Raw genomic sequence first — 17,628 nt, forward strand, 5'->3', positions numbered from 1 at the left:
TCCTAGGGTGCAGCACTCAATAGGCATTTTTTGAGTTGAACTGAACTCACTGTTTGTCATTCCTTCCTCTGGAGTCGGATGTGGATTTGAATACCTGTGAGACAAGGCATCTCTGAGCCTTTGTGCTCCTTTGAAGAATGAGATAATCATGCCTTCTCCTGGTGGCTGCCCCGAGGAGTAAACAAAGCCATTCACATGCCAATACCTATTCAGTGTTTAGCACAGAATTAGCATTTAAAATTTTTTATTTTAATCCTCACCGAAGGATATGTTTTTTTAAATTGATTTTTAGAGAGTGAAGAAGGGAGAGAGAGAGAAACATCCATGTGAGAGAGAAATATCGATTGGTTGCCTCCCGTACACACCTGGACTGGGGATCGAACCCGAAACCTTATGGTGTACGGGATGACGCTCCAACCTACTGAGCCACCCGGCCAGGGCAGCACAGAATCAGCGTTTGATGTTAGCTGTCCCATTTTTTTGTTCAGATAAACATCCAGCAAAAGTAACCTGATCATAACCATATAAACCAAACTGTATAGCAGTTGCAAATTAAAAAAATAAAATAATTAGTCCTTTTGGGTTAGCTTCTTTCTTTTTGAAAATTAAGAGCTGCCCTTCTGCCCTTTTTTCTCTCTTCCCCATATCTGTGGGTTTTCTTTTTCTTTTTTCGTTTGAGGCTGAATGATTTTCTTAAGGTGCGGACGTGGGAAAGTTTCTAAGGCACCATTAAGACAGAAGATCTCGCTTGAGGGGTGTGGGCACTTCCCAGAGCTCCGTCAGGGGGTAGTTTCTGGAGCTGTTTCTGCCTCAGGCGCACCTTTCTCAGGGGGGTAGGAGGTGATGCAGGGGCGAGGGTGGGGGCTCATCCTTCTGTATGCACCGGCTTTGAAGGCTTTGAAGGCGCTGGGCACGCTATAAAGACGCATGGAACTGGAACGAGTTCAGATGGATGTGTCTTGGACCTGTTTCTTTGCAGGGACCGTGAAGGTGAAGAGTGCCAACATCCAAGTGGGAGACCTGATCATCGTCGAAAAGGTGAGGGGGTCTCTGCTGTGTGTGTAAATGGGGAGTCCCTGCTCTCACATCACGATGCTGGCGTGCAGTCGGTGGCTCTGATCGAATGTTCGCTGTTTGCAGTTCCATCCAGCAGCTCTGCTGGGGAGAAAAGTCTCTCTCTTTCCTGAGAAGCACAAAGTATTTTTTCAAGTTTACATGTGTCAGTTAGCTAGAAGTCCTACATAAGTTTTGATTTCCTGTTTGATGTGTTTGTTGTTCTTTTTGGGGTCTTTTTAAAAATTTTTTTACTTACCATGAAGTCTTTCTTAGAAGTCTATTAACTACATACACATGTTTGTCATTTACCTTTTGAGCAATTTTAGCTTGCATTTAAAATAATTAAATATATGTCTATATTTTATTGATTTTTAGAGAGGAAGGGGTAGGGAGAGAGAGAATCATTGATCGACTGCTTCCTGCAAGCCCCCTACTGGGGATCGAGACCGCAAACCCCCTACTGGGGATCGAGACCACAAACCCTTTACTGGGGATCAAGCCTGCAAACCGGCCATGTGGCCTGACCAGGAATCGAACCGGTAACTTTTTGGTTCCCGGGACATTGCCCAACCAACTGAGCCGCATCGGCCAGGCCTTAGCTTGCATTTTTTGACTTAAACATCATGCTTTTCAATCATTTTATGGGGAGTAGAGGTTACTATGAGAACAGTAAAAAGGCAAAAAACACATTTTTAAAAATAGCACTGCTGATTTGCTCCTTACTTCAGCGGATACTCACATCTCTTCTTACTGTGTTATTTGGAAGGCATTGGATTTTGAGGCTGGTTCTGGACAGTCTCGGGATAATATTTGATTTGAAAGGAGTGTGTCTGGACTGGGTTCTGTAGGAAGTGAACTGTGCTCTTTTAAAAGGATTAAACCCAACAACTCCGAGCTGATTTGCGGGAAAGTGAAGCCCTTCTGGGCGGCAGCGCGGAGGAGCCACACCCCCTGTGCTGCTCTGCACAGTCCTCTCTGTTCACAATTAAAAGAGGCTGCTGTCGGCTTCTCGCTCTCCTTTTGAGAACGGCTTTTGTTCCTTCCTGTGACTTGACTTCCTTATTAGAATCCCACTGGAAGCCAAACCTCCAGCCGGGAAAGGGGTAGAAGCGGAGAGTGTGAGCAGGGGGCGCCTATCTTTCCTTTCAGCAGACAGCCTGGACTAAAGTCAGCGAGGGTCGTGGGCGTGAGGCCGGCGTCCCTTGCTGGAGTTTCGGGAGGTAATGGTTGGATTCGCCAGGAAGTTAGAAGCTCTCTTTCTGAGATGTGATTTCAACAGGGCATTAGGCACGTCACAGCAGCGTGCAAAGGTTTTCAGATTCAGAACAAAATACCGCCCCCGCCCCCCACCCCGTCTGTCTTGGACAAAGGCAGACACTGAAAAGACGCCGTGGGTTTCGATGGCTCCCCGCCACCAAGGGGCGGGGGGTAGGGGAGGCGGAAACCCACCTGGGATGGCCCACAGTAACAGCCCTTCTTTTCGTAACAGAACCAGCGGGTGCCTGCTGACATGATCTTCCTGAGGACATCAGAAAAGAACGGTAAACAGCTGGGATCGATTTGGAAAATAACCATTAACCTTTCAGTGGCAATTTGGCAAAGTAATCATTCGAAAATGTAACTGAAGTAGATGATCATTTCAGAGTCACGGAGGTGAATCCAAACAGCCCTTTTAATGGAGCAATCCTAAAACAATGTTTTCGGTGCTCGCAGGGCAATAGATTGTGATCATTACAAAAATACTGCTAGTTGGACCCCTGCTGAGTCTCCGCTGGTGAAGTCTCATATGTACACGCGCACACACACACACACGCACACACATGCACACACATGCAGGCATGCTCGCATGTGCTGCTTTCCCTCCCTGGGCTGTGTGAGGCTCAGCTTCAGGCGTTGGCGGGAGGAGGAAGAGTGTCTGACAAACAGAAATTCCCTCTCTTCTGAGAAAATACCAGGAGGTGTGTGATGAGGCGGGCAGTGGGGCCCGGGAGAGAGGTAGGTGTCCCTTTGGGCCCTGAGTCATGAGTGGTGAGTGGCGGGGCCAGGTCCACCCTTGCCCGTCAGTTTGTCTGTTGTTCCAGCCCATTGGGGTTGAGTACCGCTCCCGCCTTTCCAAGCCCCTCTCACTGCGGTCTCCCCGCGTGGCTGCCACCGCCTGCCCGCCCCGTCCGTTGGCTCACGTCTCCTTTCCCTTTATTTTTGATATTTAAGCTGCTCTGAGGAAACAAGGCTGTTTCTCTCTGGCCTATCAGGCACAATCAGAGATCTTTGAACCCCCGGAAAGATTCGCACTTGTATTCCTTTGAGGTTCCTGCAGCCGATTTTATTACAAATTGAATAAAAGCACGGGTGAAATCTTACACTAATAATATATGAAGTAATGCAGAGAGGGGGGTGGAAGGCATGATGAAAGCAGCCTTCTTTTAAAAATTGTGGCTTTGTCCTCAAATCGGTTCTGTGTCCTGGTCCATGAGTGTTGGGGATTAGGTTCCCTGAAGGGCTCTCCCTTTCTAAAACACCCCCCCCCCAAAAGATAGGAAGTTCCCAGGAGCCTTCGCTGCAGCGCTGGCGAGTTCCGCGCACTCTCTGTCTGATGAGGGACACGGCCGATCTGTGGCTTGGACTTGCACGTCAGACCCACATACGCGCCCACACAGAGTGCGCGTCGGTGATTACGGCCGACCTACCTGGCGCTCTCGGCTTGGCATGGACCAGCGCTTTAGCTCTCACAGTCTGAGCTCGGTGCTGTTAATCTCCATTTTCACACTCAAGGGAAACTGAGGCTAAGGACCTGCAGCTAGTGAGTGTCGGAGCCCGGACTTGAACCCAGGAGGTCTGGTTCCTGAGAAGGTGCTTGTAACCCCTGCCCAGAACAGACTCGAATGCTGGCTCTCGCAGGCCGCCTCCACGCTGGGCTTCTGTCACCACTGAGTCCCGACAGCAAGCTTGGGAGGTGTGTGTTTCTTCCCGTTTTATGGTGAGGAAACACCGAGGTTAGCAAGGTGGAGAAGCTGGTGCCGGCTCCCACTGCGAGTGAGTGGGGGAGGGAGCATTTGCACCCAGATCTTTCTGACCCTAGAGCTTAAGGAGGAAGTGGGAAACGGGGTATTTTTCTTCCCTTTTGGTGGTTGGCCATTTGTTGGCTGTTTTTACAAGGACCAGGGCGGGGGCTGCCCCGAGCGGCCACCAAAAGGCTTCGTGAGCTGCTGGTGAACAGAAGGCACCGGCTTCCTTCACAGGGTCTTGCTTCCTGCGGACGGACCAGCTGGACGGGGAGACGGACTGGAAGCTGCGGCTCCCGGTGGCCTGCACGCAGAGGCTCCCCACGGCCGCCGTGAGTAGCTCTCCCTGCAGAGGCACAAATGGCCACTGTCCTGGCAGAGCTTGCAAACTCGGGCGCCCTCCGGGCCAGGCAGGGGTGTCAGAAGTGAAGTGGCTGGTGGGGTGTTTTGGGGCCCTGGGAGCCTTGAGTGCCGGTTGGTTCCACGTACCGTGGCCACGCGAAATGCAGACTCGGCATGCGGGACGGAGCTCTTCCGAGGGGAGCGCAGAACCTTAGGAAACCGTGACCGGGACAGAGTGTAAAAGTAAAGGTAGGCCAAGCATGTCTTCCTCTGCTCAGAACTCCGGAGGCTCTCAGCTCTGAGAACCCGTCCCACAGGCCTCGCTGGCACCTTCCAACCCCGTGTCATCCGTACACTCTCTGCGGAGGCCCTGACTCCGCTTCGGGCCCTCCCCTCTCCCCACGCTGCAGCCACACTGGCCTCCCCGTCAGGCATGCGTCTGCCTCCCAGCATCTGTCCTGGCCGTGTCTTCCACTGGGAACAGTCAGACTGGAATTGTCTGCTGGCTGGGCACCTGCATCGTATCCTTAGGTCTTGTACACCCGTCTCGTAACGGAGAGGCGTTTTCTGGCCACCTTCTCCCTGCATTCCCACGCCACTCACTTCAAGGCGGTATCTTTGAGAGTAGGGTTCTGCCCGGTATATTCACTGCTGATTTCCTGGTGCATGGAACAGCATTTAGAACAGTGCATGGAACAGCATTTAGGCAGTGTGTGGAGGAACATGTAGAACAGTGCATGCAACAGCATATAGCAGTGATGGCGAACCTATGACACGTGTGTCAGAGGTGACACGCGAACTCATTTTTTTGGTTGATTTTTCTTTGTTAAATGGCATTTAAATATATAAAATAAATATCAAAAATATAAGTCTTTGTTTTACTATGGTTGCAAATATCAAAACATTTCTATATGTGACACGGACCAGATTTAAGTTAGGGTTTTTCAAAATGCTGACACGCCGAGCTCAAAAGGTTCGCCATCACTGGCATATAGGCAGTGTGTGGAGGAGCATGTAGAACAGTGCATGAACAGTGTATGCCCGGTGTGTGGAACAGCATTTAGAACAGTGTGGAATAGCACATGGACTCTCTCTAAGAAGGTGTGGTCTAAGCAGTTGTAACCAACAGGTGCTCAAAGCTCCCCAGGGCCCTATAGTTCCCTATATCACACCATGATTTGTAGAGTGAGGAAGGGAGAAGGTAGCCAAAGTGTAAGTTTAAACACAAGTCACACAGGTTGGAAGTGGCCTGTGGACTAGGTTACAAAATCACAGAATGTAATTCAAATGCCTGGAGACTGGCATAGGCCCCGTGCGTGGTCTGAAAGGGTTAAGCTGCACACGCCAGCTTTTCCTGGGTTGGCGGTCATATCGGTTGATGCCATGCCTTTTCTCGCCCTGTAAGGAAGGAAGAAGTTATGTGTCTCTGTGGAGTTAGCATAACAGTAAGCGTGCCCATGGTACATATGATTGTCCATTGCCAAGAACAAGTTAAATGGTGCTGTTAATTATTACTGCTTTTTAAAGCAGGAATTCTAGAGCTGCGAGTCTCTAACTGGCCGGGAGCCCCTGGGAATCTGTAGAAGGTGCCATTGCGCCCCTGCTGAGAGGGGCTGGTCTAATAGGGGTGACTTTATCTGGATGGCGTGTTCTACCTTCTGGTAAAGTTTCTGCAAAGAACGGTTCTGACCCTCAGAATGATTGAAGGACTCCCCTTAAGAGTGAGTCGAGAGCCTGGAGTTGTGAAGACACCTAAATGTGTGGAAGGTTTGCCCTTTCCCCACCTGCCCCATCATTTCAGGGCCTGTTTGCTTTAGAAAAAGAGCGGCTGCCTCCGGAACTCTCTCTGATCATAAGCCGCCTTTTTCTAACTCCAAATGTCACCTCTGTCTCGCAGGATCTTCTTCAGATTCGATCGTATATCTACGCGGAAGAGCCGAGCATTGACATCCACAATTTTGTGGGAACATTTACCAGGGTACGTAGCTCAGCTTGCCACGGACTCCCGTCTTAGAGTTTGGATTCACGATGGGAGCCTGCAGACACGCATCTGAGGGTCTTTGTCAGGAAGTATCTAGGGGCCACACAACTGCAGGTTCTTCAGCCTCTGAACAGCTGGGATTGCCTGACAGTTTAGCCACGTGTTGTTCTAATTCATGTTAACGCTGATGCTCAAAGTTACTCTGTCTCCCTCTGACGGGAGACACATCCTCTATTGTTTAGATAAGCCCTGCCTGCCATTGTTATACTTTTTTTTAAATCCTCACCCAAAGATATGTTTATTTATTTTTTTAATTTTGGAGAGAGAGAGGAAGGTAGAGCGACAAATCTCAATGTGAGAGAGAAACATCGATTGGTTGCCTCCCATAGGCACCCAGACTGGGAAGTGAACGCCCACCACCTTGTGGTGTATGGGATGATGCTCCAGCTGACTGAGCCACCTGGCCAGGACCACTGTTGTTTACATATATTTGATTAATCCTCCCCCAAGGATATTTTCCTATTGATTTTTAGAGAGAGTGGAAGGGACGGGGAGAGACAGAGAGATAGAAACATCGATGTGAGAGACAGACATTGATTGGTTACATGCGCCTCCCCCCCACTACCACCGTAGGCACCCTGACTGGGGCTGGGGATCAAGCATGCAACTGAGGTACGTGCCTTTGTCTGGATTTGAACCCGGAACCCTCCAGTCTGAGGGGTTCTATCCACTGACGCTCTATCAACTGAGCAAAACTGGCCAGGGCAGTTACACTTAAAAAAAAAAAGTTTTTATTGATTTCAGAGAAGGAAGGGAGAAGGAGAGAGAGAGAGAAACATCAATGATGCGAGGGAATCATTGATTGGCTGCCTCCTGCACACCCCGCACTGGGGATCGGGCCGAAACCTGAGCACGTGCCCTGACCGGGAATCATAGGTTGATGACACACTGGCCGGGCTGGGCAGTTATACTTTTTAAGTCACTTCTCAACTCTTCGGAATAGAAATTAAATTTGGATTTAAGTTACTTAAGGAATCTGGGACAGGAGGGTTATAGACCCCAAATTAAACTGTTCGTGTTGTTTTTCTATGAGCCACACGACTGCCCTGTTTGATTGTTAGCTCTCACCTTGAAAACACTCGGTCCGTGTTCCAGGCTTGTCCTCAAGTCAGGAGCCAGCCTTTCCAGGTATTTCCATGGGGGTGGACGCCCCACGGACAGTAGTCGATGAGTGTGGCCCCTCTCTCCTGGCTGAGCTGTGGGCTTCTCACCAGGGGTCGCCCGTCTCTACCTGTCTTGTGGGTTTTTTTAAAACCTCGCTCCATAGCCCTGGCTGGTATTTCTCAGTGGTTAGAGCATTGGCCTGCACTCCCAAGGGTTGTGGGTTCGATTCACGGTCAAGGGCATGTACCTGGGTTGCAGATTTGATCCCCACCCCCTGTTGGAGCACTTGCCGGAGGCAACCAATCAACGTGTCTCTCTCATATAGATATTTCTCTCTCACTCTCTTTCTCTCTCCCTCTCCCTACCTCTCTTTTACTCTCTAAAAATCAATGTAAAAAAATATCCTCGAGTGAGGATTAACAAGAACCCCCATGAAAACCAACAACAAGAAGCCTCGCTGATAAGTGTGTGTCTGTCTGGCCTCTTGCAGGAGGACAGCGACCCTTCGATCAGCGAGAGCCTGAGCATCGAGAACGCGCTCTGGGCGGGCACCGTCATCGCCTCAGGTGAGGCGCCCTGCCCTCTCCCAGGAATGTGGTAGCAATTTGAAGAGGGAAGAAAATCCTCCTGAGTAATTAGAATAATCATCTGTCAGTTGGGAAAATTAGTCCTCGGTCAAATGGTGTTTTCCACTTGTCCCAGCACCTCCAGGGGATTCTGCTGGCATCTAATTGCCCCTCAGACACTTAGAGCAGAGAAGCCGCTCTGGCCTGCGGACTCTCTGCAGCGCCCACTCCGCGAATAGCCCTTAATTGCCGCTGCAGATGGACGTTCTAATCTGTCCCAGAGGTTGGCTCAGCCTGCACGTTCGGCTGCAGGTCGTGTCTGTGAGGCTGCTGGTCCTGTGGGTCAGGGGCTCCGTGCACAGGAAAGGGCGGAGCCTTGATATTGAAAACTCCAAGGTGACGCAGAAATCTGTGCCTTTCAGTTTTGAGCATGGGGTGCAACTGAACAGAAGGGGTCCCAGGGGTTGAGCATGGCCTGCAGCAGCCCTGTTGATATCTGTGGGGTCCCGCCCGTCTCTCATGCAGTATGACGAGCCCTTCACACATTTCACTTGACCCTCCCAAAGGTGCCACGAAGGTAGGTGCTAGTGTTGTCCCCATTCTGCAGATGAGGAAACAGGCTCTGTGGGGTTAAGTAACTTGCCCAAGGTCACACAGCAGGGAAAAGGTGAGTTGGGACTTGAACCCAGGCACTTTGCTTGAGAAGCAGAACTCATTGTACCAGCCGCTGTTAGTATGTAGTATATAATAATTTATACTAATAACACGTAATTCTGCTGCTGGCAACTTTCTGTCTTTATTATTGGAGGAATCCATTTCTTTCCCCTCTTCAAGAGTGATAGCTACCTCCTATCAACCCGTTTTCCTCTGCTTGTTGGTTCTCTGTGGCTCATAGGAGAGCAGACGCTCAATCCAGATACTCTATGACAAGCATGTCAAACTCAAAGGCTAACACGGGCCAAATAAATGAGGTGTGCGGCCCGTGGGCCGTGAGTTTGACATGCTTGCTCTGTGACAAAGGAAGGGAGGGACTGGCACAAGTGAGAGCCCAGGCCGCCTGGTGTCTCTGCCCACAGAGATGAGCTGTGTCCCTGGGGTTCTTGCCAGGTTTCTTCTCTCCTGGCTGTGTGGATTGGCAGCATCATCTGGTTGTCTCTCAGTTACCCTGATGACTAAAGGAGTGAGAAATTGGTCCTTACAATTCTGCACAGCCACTGCCTGGCCACCCCTTGGCTTCTAATAACCTCAATGTGTTTAATTCTGCACTTGATTTGATAATATTAATATTTCAGTGATAAGTACCTGTGCCAGTGTCTGTTTGGTTTTCATTCTGGTGATTATCTCTCCTTCCTTCCTGCTTTCCTTCTTCCTGTGAAGCAAACCTTGATTGAACATCTATATTCAATCATGCCACGCTCCATTGCTAGGTCCTGGTGCTGCTTGGCGTGCCAGGAAACCCTGGTCTCCACTCTCCTGGGATTTACAGTTTAATGTAAGTTAAAGAGGAGAGGGGAGGAAACAGGAGAGAGAGAGTTCTAGAAATTTCCTCTGAAACCACTAAAAAGGAAAATGGTTTAGGTGAAGATGCATCGAATTCTGAGGTGGAGGGCGTGAGGTTGTAAAAGTCTTGTTGTCAACTTTAATCTCAGAGGTTAACAATAGTCTTATTTACCAGGCACTTTTTATTTACACAGTGCTTTGCTGCCATTCTCTTGTTTTGGTTTCATGTCATAAAAACGAGGACATTTAATGGAATACAGAATGGAGACTCAGAGAGGTTAAGCAACGTGCCTAAGGTCACACAGCTTTGGAGCGGTCATCTCTTGGGAGGAGGAGAGTGGAAGGCGAATTGGGATCTTGAAGATGGGGAAGAGATTTCACAGCAGTTCATGGGAAATGCATTGTGGAGTCGGTACATGCATTTTTTTCGGTTGTTTGAATTAATGTCTTTGTGCTTGGTGATGTTCGAAGAGAGAGCAGGGTTCCAGGGCTCCAGTGGCATTGCCTGCCATCCCCTTTAGCAGGTGTATGCTTTGGAGTGAGTCAGGAGCTGGGCACCCAGCATGTCTGCAGCTGGCCTCAGTTTCCCTGACTTCTCACTGCATCTGATTCTAATGCAAACACGGAGTGAAACACAAGCTGTTTCCTTCTGGTGCTCAACTCAAGCAACGGCCACCAAGAGGAATCTTACCCGCATGACATGTGGCCTCTGTGTTCCCTTTAGGATCTAACTCCTGTGTCGTGGTCACTCCGCTCTTATTAGTTGGAAGTTTAAAAAATAACAAAGCTTCCCCTGGTTGGTGTGGCTCAGTTGGCTGGGCATCATCCTGTGCAGGGAAAGGTTGCCGATTCAACTCACCGTCAGGGCACATGCCTGGGCTGCGACTCGATCCCCAATAGGGGGCGTGCAGGAGGCGGCTGATCAATGTTCGCTCTCATATTGAGGTTTCTCTCTCTCCCTCTCCCTCTCCATCCTTCCCTCTCTCTCTCTCTCTTTTCTTTAAAAGATGTTTTTATTGATTTCAGAGAGAGAAAGGGAGAGGGAGAGAGAGAAATAGAGCCCACAATCCCGGCACGTGCCCTAACCAGGAATTAAACCATGACCTCCTGGTTGAAACGCAACCACCGAGCCACACTGTCTGGGCTTCCCCTTTCTCTTAAAAAAAAAAAATAAAAATAAAGCTTGCTAGGGTAGGTGCTGGGGGTCCAGCATCGATGCAGTTGCCATGGTAACTCAACACAGTGCTGCTGGGTGAGGAGTCACCAGGCGGTAAGAGGGAAGGGTAGGGGGGGGGCTTGGCAGAGAAGGTGGCCTGCATGTGGCAGAGCCCAGGTGTTCTAGTTCAGTTCTTCCAGGACTCAGTGGTGAGGGACCAGTTTGTTGGTCTCCCCCAACCCCCCCCCCCAAATCTGTAGCAGATGGGTCAGTGTCCTGCTGGGTGTGACCAGTGGGCAGGTCACGCCATGTGCACCTCGCCACACGAGTTTGATAACGTCCCCTGTTCGGCGGGGCTTGTCCTGTGACCGCACGCTCGGCGTCACAGGGTGCCTAATTGCCGTAAACATTTCTGAACGCTGGCTCTCTGGGGCTCAGCATTTATCTTGTTGCTGACAGAAAACAAAGGGGTCGCAGTGAGGTCTGACCTGGGACCACACTGCTGTGCGGGGTTAGGAAGAACTTCATGAAATGCTGACCATGGCAGCCTGGCTCCTTGGAGAAAGCGGCTGGGGCCAGCTGGCAGGATGGAGAGGATTTGTGGTCTGCGGGCTGCAGAGGGTGAGGGACAGCAGAGGGGACAGCGTGGGAGGCGGGGTTCGAGGCCTGGGTCGCATGAGGAACGTGGACCCAGCGTCACCAGATCTTCCAGTTTTCCAGGAGAAGCCAGAAGTCTCCATTGTTAAGTGAAAGCTCCCATCATGAAAAGTTGCCAGCGAATTCAACACCTTAAAGCGCTTTGCAGACCAAACCAGCGCCCCGCTGCGGCCGGCGTGTGCGCTCTGTCTGGGCGGTGAGGCCGGTTCGGATCTGTTGGTGACCGTTTTGGTCTTGAGCACAGGGAGATATTGGGGGGAAGGCCATTTCAGCAGCATCAGGCACTGAGGTTGGCTGGTGCCCGTGGGGGACCCTTCCTTGGGGAGCCCCTGATATGAACACGGGTTATAGGAGAGGCGGAGGAAACAGAATTCTGTGCATTTCCTGTGAAACCTCATGCACCTGGACTTTGGACATCGAGGCCAGCGTGGAGCGAGTGAGCTCAGCCCAGGCTCGGCTCCCGCTGCCCACCATCTGCTGTGGCCACACCTGTGTGCCCGGGAGCCTGCCACCTGCTGGGAGCGGCCAGCGAGCTCCCCAGCCTGCCATCTGCTGGCAGCCTCTCTGCCAGGAACCACCTCGTGCAGAACACTGTGCGCTAAACTGGAGGGACTTCCGTGCCTCCTCCCCGGACTCTTTGTCCAGGAGACACGGCCCCGCACTGCATCTGGGTCAGCTCTTTCCCTGAGGCTGTGCTTGAGTCTCTGAGTTTTTGTACATTCCTCCGCCAGTATTTTTCCGAGGAGAGAAGGTTAGGTGTTTGCTTTTTCCAGTGGAGAGAATCACTGACTGGCTGCCTCCTGCACACCCCTTACTGGGGATCGAGCCTGCAACCCAGGCATATGCCCTGACTGGGAATTGAACCAAGACCTCCTGGTTCATAGGTGTGCACTCAGCCACTGAGCCACGCAGGCAGGGTCTTCACCACCGTATTGTCTGTGCATATATACATATAAGATCTTTGTTTAATCTCTTTCCAACCCCTGAACCCCTTCCCTCTGAGAATCTTCAATCTGTTCCATTCCCAGGCCTCTGATTCTACTTTATTCACCAGTTTATTCTGTTCTTTAGATTTCTTATTCGTTTATTTTGATTTTTAGATTTAATTTTTGATAGATATGTCTTTGTTGCCGCTTTATTGTTCATATTTTTGTTCTTTTGCTTCTTCTTCTTCCTCTTCTTAAATAATACCCTTCAATATTTGATTTAATACTGGTTTGGTGGTGATGAACTCCTTTAACTTTTTCTTGTCTGTGAAGCTCTTTATCTGACCTTCAATACTAAATGATAGCTTTGCTGGGTAGAGTAATCTTGGTTGTAGGTCCTTGCTATTCATCACTTTGAATATTTCTTGCCACTCCCTTCTGGCCTGCATAGTTTCTGTTGAGAAATCAGCTGATAGTCATATGGGTACTCCCTTGTAGGTAACTGACTGTTTTTCTCTTGCTGCTTTTAAGATTCTCTCTTTGTCTTTAGCCCTTGGCATTTTAATTATGATGTGTCTTGGTGTGTTCCGCTTTGGGTTCTTCTTGTTTGGGACTCTCTGTGCTTCCTGGACTTGTAAGTCTATTTCTTTCACCCGATAGGGGAAGTTTTCTGTCATTATTTCTTCAAACAGGTTTTCAAATTCTTGCTCTCTCTCTCTTCTCCTTCTGGTAACTCCATGATTGAAATGTTGGTTTGCTTGAAGTTGTCCCAGAGGCTCCTTATACTATCTCATATTTTAGAATTCTTTTTTCTTTTTGCTCTTCTGATTGGGTGTTTTTTGCTTCCTCATATTTCAAATCGTTGTTTTGATTCTCAGAATCCTCTACTCTACTGTTGAATCCCTGTAAGTTATTCTTTATTTCAGTTAGTGTATGCTTAATTTCTGACTGGTCCTTGTCCATGTTTTTGGCATTCTTACCAAGATCTTTGAAAGTCTCACTAAGTCCCTTGAAGATCCTTGAGTAACCTTGTAACTATGGTTTTGAACTCTGTATCCAGTAGTTCACTTTTTTCCATTTGTGACATGTTTCTTTGTCTCCGAAATTTGGCTGCTTCCCTGTGTTTGTTTCTATGTATTGGGTAACTGCTATGTCTCCTGGAGTGGGTAGGGTGGCCTTGTGTAGTAGGTGTCCTATAGGGCCCAGTGGCTCAGCCTCCCCAGTCACCTGAGCTGGGCACTCTAGGTGTGTCCCTTTGTGGGCTTTGTGCACAGCCTTGTTGTAGTTGAGCCTTGATTGCTGTTGGTGTCACTGGGAGGAATTGACCTCCAAGGCCTATTGGCTGTGAAAACCAGCTGCGACTGTAGTGGGAGAGCTGCTGTGCGGGAACACCCCTATGGAGCTGGACTTGTTTCAGTAGGGCTGTGGTGTTCACTGAGTCTGCCTCTTGAGTGTGTTGCTTGTGGATGTGTAGTGTTGTAATCTGGTATGGTCTGAAGCTGTCCACTGGGTGCACTGGCTCTTGGGTCTCCAGGGAGGTGCAAAGTTAGCCACTGCCTGCGCCACCATTTTGGTTCCCCTGCCTATTTGATTTCATTTTAATTGAATTTAAATTGCTGCCCGTGGCTATCAGCTTCTATGCTGGTCAGTGTGGCCATGGGTCGTTGGCTGGCCCCGACGTGAACACACTGACACTCTCCCCGTGTGGGTGTGGGATTTAGAAGACGTCCTCGCAGGCAGCCCAGGCTCTGGTGTTTGTAAGCCCGTCTGTCCGCACTAACAGTTCTTTGTGTCGTGTTTTTCTGTTCTAGGAACTGTTGTGGGTGTTGTTCTTTACACGGGCAGAGAACTCCGGAGTGTCATGAATACCTCAAATCCTCGAAGTAAGGTGTGTGCAGTCACGAGAAGCGTCTCCTTGTCAGACCTTTCGACCTGATGGACTTTGATGATTGGTGTTGGGGGTGAGGAGCTAGAGTTAAAAGCTGGAACTCCTGACAGTATTATCTCATTTATACAAACCTACTATCTTTTCATATATATATACTAGAGGCCCATTGCACGAAGAGATTCGTGCAATAGGCCTTCCTTCCCCTGGCTGCTGGCACCGCTTTTCCTCTGGCACCCGGGCCCCAGGCCTTCGCTTAGGCCACAGCGGAGAAGCCAAGCCTCTTCAGTCTTCAGTCTTCGCTTGGGAGGAGCCTTCAGGCTCCGCGCCTGCATGTGCAAATTAACCACCATCTTTGTTGGGTTAATTTGCATACTCATCCTGATTGGCTGGTGGGCATAGTGGAGTGGCACCAATTTGCATGTTTCTCTTTTATTAGTGTAGATCTGTAGGTATATATACATATATGTAGATATGCATACATATAATACATAAGTAGCTATTCATATATATACAAATACATAAAATTAAACACCTATTTTTTAAATTAAAAAAATTTTTTTATGACCAGAACATTTTAAAATTCCCCTTCTTTTTTTGTTGTTAATCCTCACCTGAGGATATTTTTTCCCATTCATTTTTAGAGAGTGGAAGGGAGGGAGGAGGAGAGAGAGAAATATCAATGTGAGAGAGACACATGATTGATTGCCTCCCGCATGCACCCTGACCTAGAGCTGAGGAACGAACCTGCAACCCAGGTACATGCCCTTGACTGGGAATCCTACCAGAGACGCTTCAACGTGTGAGCTGACGCTCTACCACTGAGCCACACCGGACAGGGTGTATTCCCATTTTTTAATACATTGCATTTTAAAACCTTTTAAGTTAAAGCAAACTGTTGTTTGCTTTGTTATGCGGTGTCCTTCACACGCATCTCATCTCATCTCACCCTTACGCCCGCCTCTGAGCAGGTCTTCCCTGGCCTCCCCTCCTGGAGGGGAAGTGGCCTCGCACCTGCCACGCTGTGCCCGTGTGTGCTGTGCCCCGGGGGCAGGTCTGTCAAACTCCGCTGATGGCAGACAGGTCCGATCTGCTGTCTGCTCTGTTCGTGCTCATTTCACTCCGTGACCCTCCCTCCCAGCCCCACCCCTCCTCCAGTCTTTAAGTTAGAATGTTGCAGAATGATTTCCTTTGTCAATTCCACGAACAATTGCTGTTTCCCAAACTCCAGTCATTTTCACCCCACCACTACAACTAGAAATGACATTTATTTGATGTTTTTGTCTCCTCTTAGGGCATATTTCAGTGAAGTTATGGGTCTGTTTTGCTAGTTACATTGAAAAAATACACTGAAATAAATATGTAATTATTAAACAAACAATGTTAATTAATGCAGCACCTGAAAATCAGGTGCCACCAGAGGTGTGTGCCCCAAACTTGCAGGCACATCTGACTCAGTGTGTGGGACGATGTTGGGAGTGTGGACTGTCATTTTACAGGTCGCTGTGTAGGATGGTGGAGACCATGCAGTGTGCAGCCCCACCAAGCGCAGCAATAACCTGCGTATGTGTTTCCAAGTCTGAATCTTAAGTCTGAAAAACCCTGAAAGCAGAATTCTCCGAGGTCCCTGAGATGCCTGTTCTGGACTGCAGCCCAGGGCGCCCAGTGCTCTCAGCCAAAGCCGTGGGTGCGGAAGGGTCCCAGTGTCCCCCCTGGGTGCAGGGGTTCATGGCTGTGGGTTGCACCAGCTGATCCTGAGCCCCCCTTTGTGCCTTGTCCCCAGATTGGCCTGTTTGACCTGGAAGTGAATTGTCTCACGAAGATCCTCTTTGGTGCTCTGGTGGTGGTGTCACTGGTCATGGTGGCCCTTCAGCACTTCGCTGGACGCTGGTACCTGCAGATCATCCGCTTCCTCCTCCTGTTTTCCAACATCATTCCCATCAGGTGAGCAGAGAATGAGCTTGCATCTGGGTGCCGTGATATTTCTTCTCTTTACCAGCTGGGCCCTTGGCTGAGTGATGACCAGGAACAGTCAGGATCCTCCGGAGTGTGAGCCCTGGTTTGTGGAGGTAGCATTGGAAGGGTGCATGCCTCCAGGACCCATCCTTTTTTTTTTTTTCCATTTTTTAAAAATAGGTTTTTATTGATTTTAGAGAGAGAGGAAGTTGGGGGAGAGAAATATCAATGTGAGAGAAACATCAATCTGCTGTCTCTTGAACGCCCCCTACTGGGGAACGAACCCACAGCCTGGGCATGCGCTGTGACAGGGAATCGAACAGGTGACCTCTTGGTGGACGGGATGATGCTCAAGCAACTGAGCCACACCAGCCAGAGCTGATCCATCCTTTCTTAAGGGACTTTCTGCTCAAAAGATCTTGCCTTGCCCAGTCTATGATAGGGAAGGCAGTTAGAGCTCATCTCATCTGCCAGTTCCAAGGGTTGGTAGTGTCTGTGTGGAGAAGGATTCTGAGCCTGAGTCTGGGCTCAGCAGGAGATATTTTGAGATTGATTAGCAATGGAAGCTGGATGGCACATGCCAATTGTCTGCTTTCCTCATTTGGAGCCTGAATAAATGGTTTAAAAGTGATATCAGTAATAAGTTATCATAGTAGGAAAAAAATAAAGATTCACAGTAGCAAAAGATTAAAATAAAAGTCACTTCTAATCTCACAACTGAATGGTAATTGCTGTTAATATTTTGGGATGTATCTTTTTATAGACTGCTTCCTATTTTAGGAAAAAGAGACTCTGCTCTACACAAAGTCTGTCCCCCCCCTTTTTAACAGCAGTGCGTTGCAAGTAACTTCTCACATCAAATATACTTGGAAACCCATCATTTTTTAGAACTGCCCTAGTAGATATTCTGGGTTTAACAATTTACTCTGTTGCCCTATTATTGGGTATTTGTTTCTACTTTTTCCATAGTAAATGATCAGTAAATAATAATAGTTTTTTATTGATTGATTTGAGAGAGAGAGAAAGAGAGAGAGAGAGAGAAAGGAAGAGAGAGAGAAACATTGATTTGTTATTCCACTTGTTTATGCATTAGTTGGTTGATTCTTCTTTTTGTTGTTTTGTTAATCCTCAGGATATTTGGATATTTTTTCCATTGATTTTTAGAGAGTGGAAGGGAGTGAAGGAGGGAGGAATGGAGGAAGAGAGAGAAAGAAAGAAGCATCAATGTGAGAGAGACACATTGATTGGTTGTCTCCCACATCCTCCCTGACCAGGGCTGGGGATTGAACCTGCAACCCAGTTATGTGCCTGTGCCCTTAACCAGGAATCAAACCCGAGACCCTTCGGTGCATGGGCTGACGCTCTAACCAATGAGCTACACTGGCCAGGGCTCATTGGTTGATTCTTCTTTTTTTAAATTCTTTATTGTTTAAAGTA

At 48.9% G+C, this 17,628-nt stretch overlaps 1 protein-coding gene across 4 annotated transcripts in view; it reads left to right on the forward strand.

The window, feature by feature from the left end:
- The window catches only part of ATP9A (ATPase, class II, type 9A), a 143,607-nt gene that overhangs the window by 52,517 nt on the left and 73,462 nt on the right, over positions 1-17,628 (forward strand). For all 4 annotated transcript variants that reach the window (XM_014539669.1, XM_005866221.2, XM_014539668.1 and 1 more), the window contains exons 5-11: positions 980-1,038; positions 2,546-2,597; positions 4,296-4,390; positions 6,298-6,378; positions 8,036-8,111; positions 14,162-14,238; positions 16,019-16,179. In XM_014539669.1, coding sequence (XP_014395155.1) covers positions 980-1,038; positions 2,546-2,597; positions 4,296-4,390; positions 6,298-6,378; positions 8,036-8,111; positions 14,162-14,238; positions 16,019-16,179 — 601 coding nt within the window. The remainder of the gene's footprint in view (positions 1-979; positions 1,039-2,545; positions 2,598-4,295; positions 4,391-6,297; positions 6,379-8,035; positions 8,112-14,161; positions 14,239-16,018; positions 16,180-17,628) is intronic.

The sequence above is a fragment of the Myotis brandtii genome, unplaced genomic scaffold (genome assembly GCF_000412655.1).
Source record: "Myotis brandtii unplaced genomic scaffold, ASM41265v1 scaffold225, whole genome shotgun sequence".
In the NCBI taxonomy this organism is placed as follows: domain Eukaryota; kingdom Metazoa; phylum Chordata; class Mammalia; order Chiroptera; family Vespertilionidae; genus Myotis; species Myotis brandtii.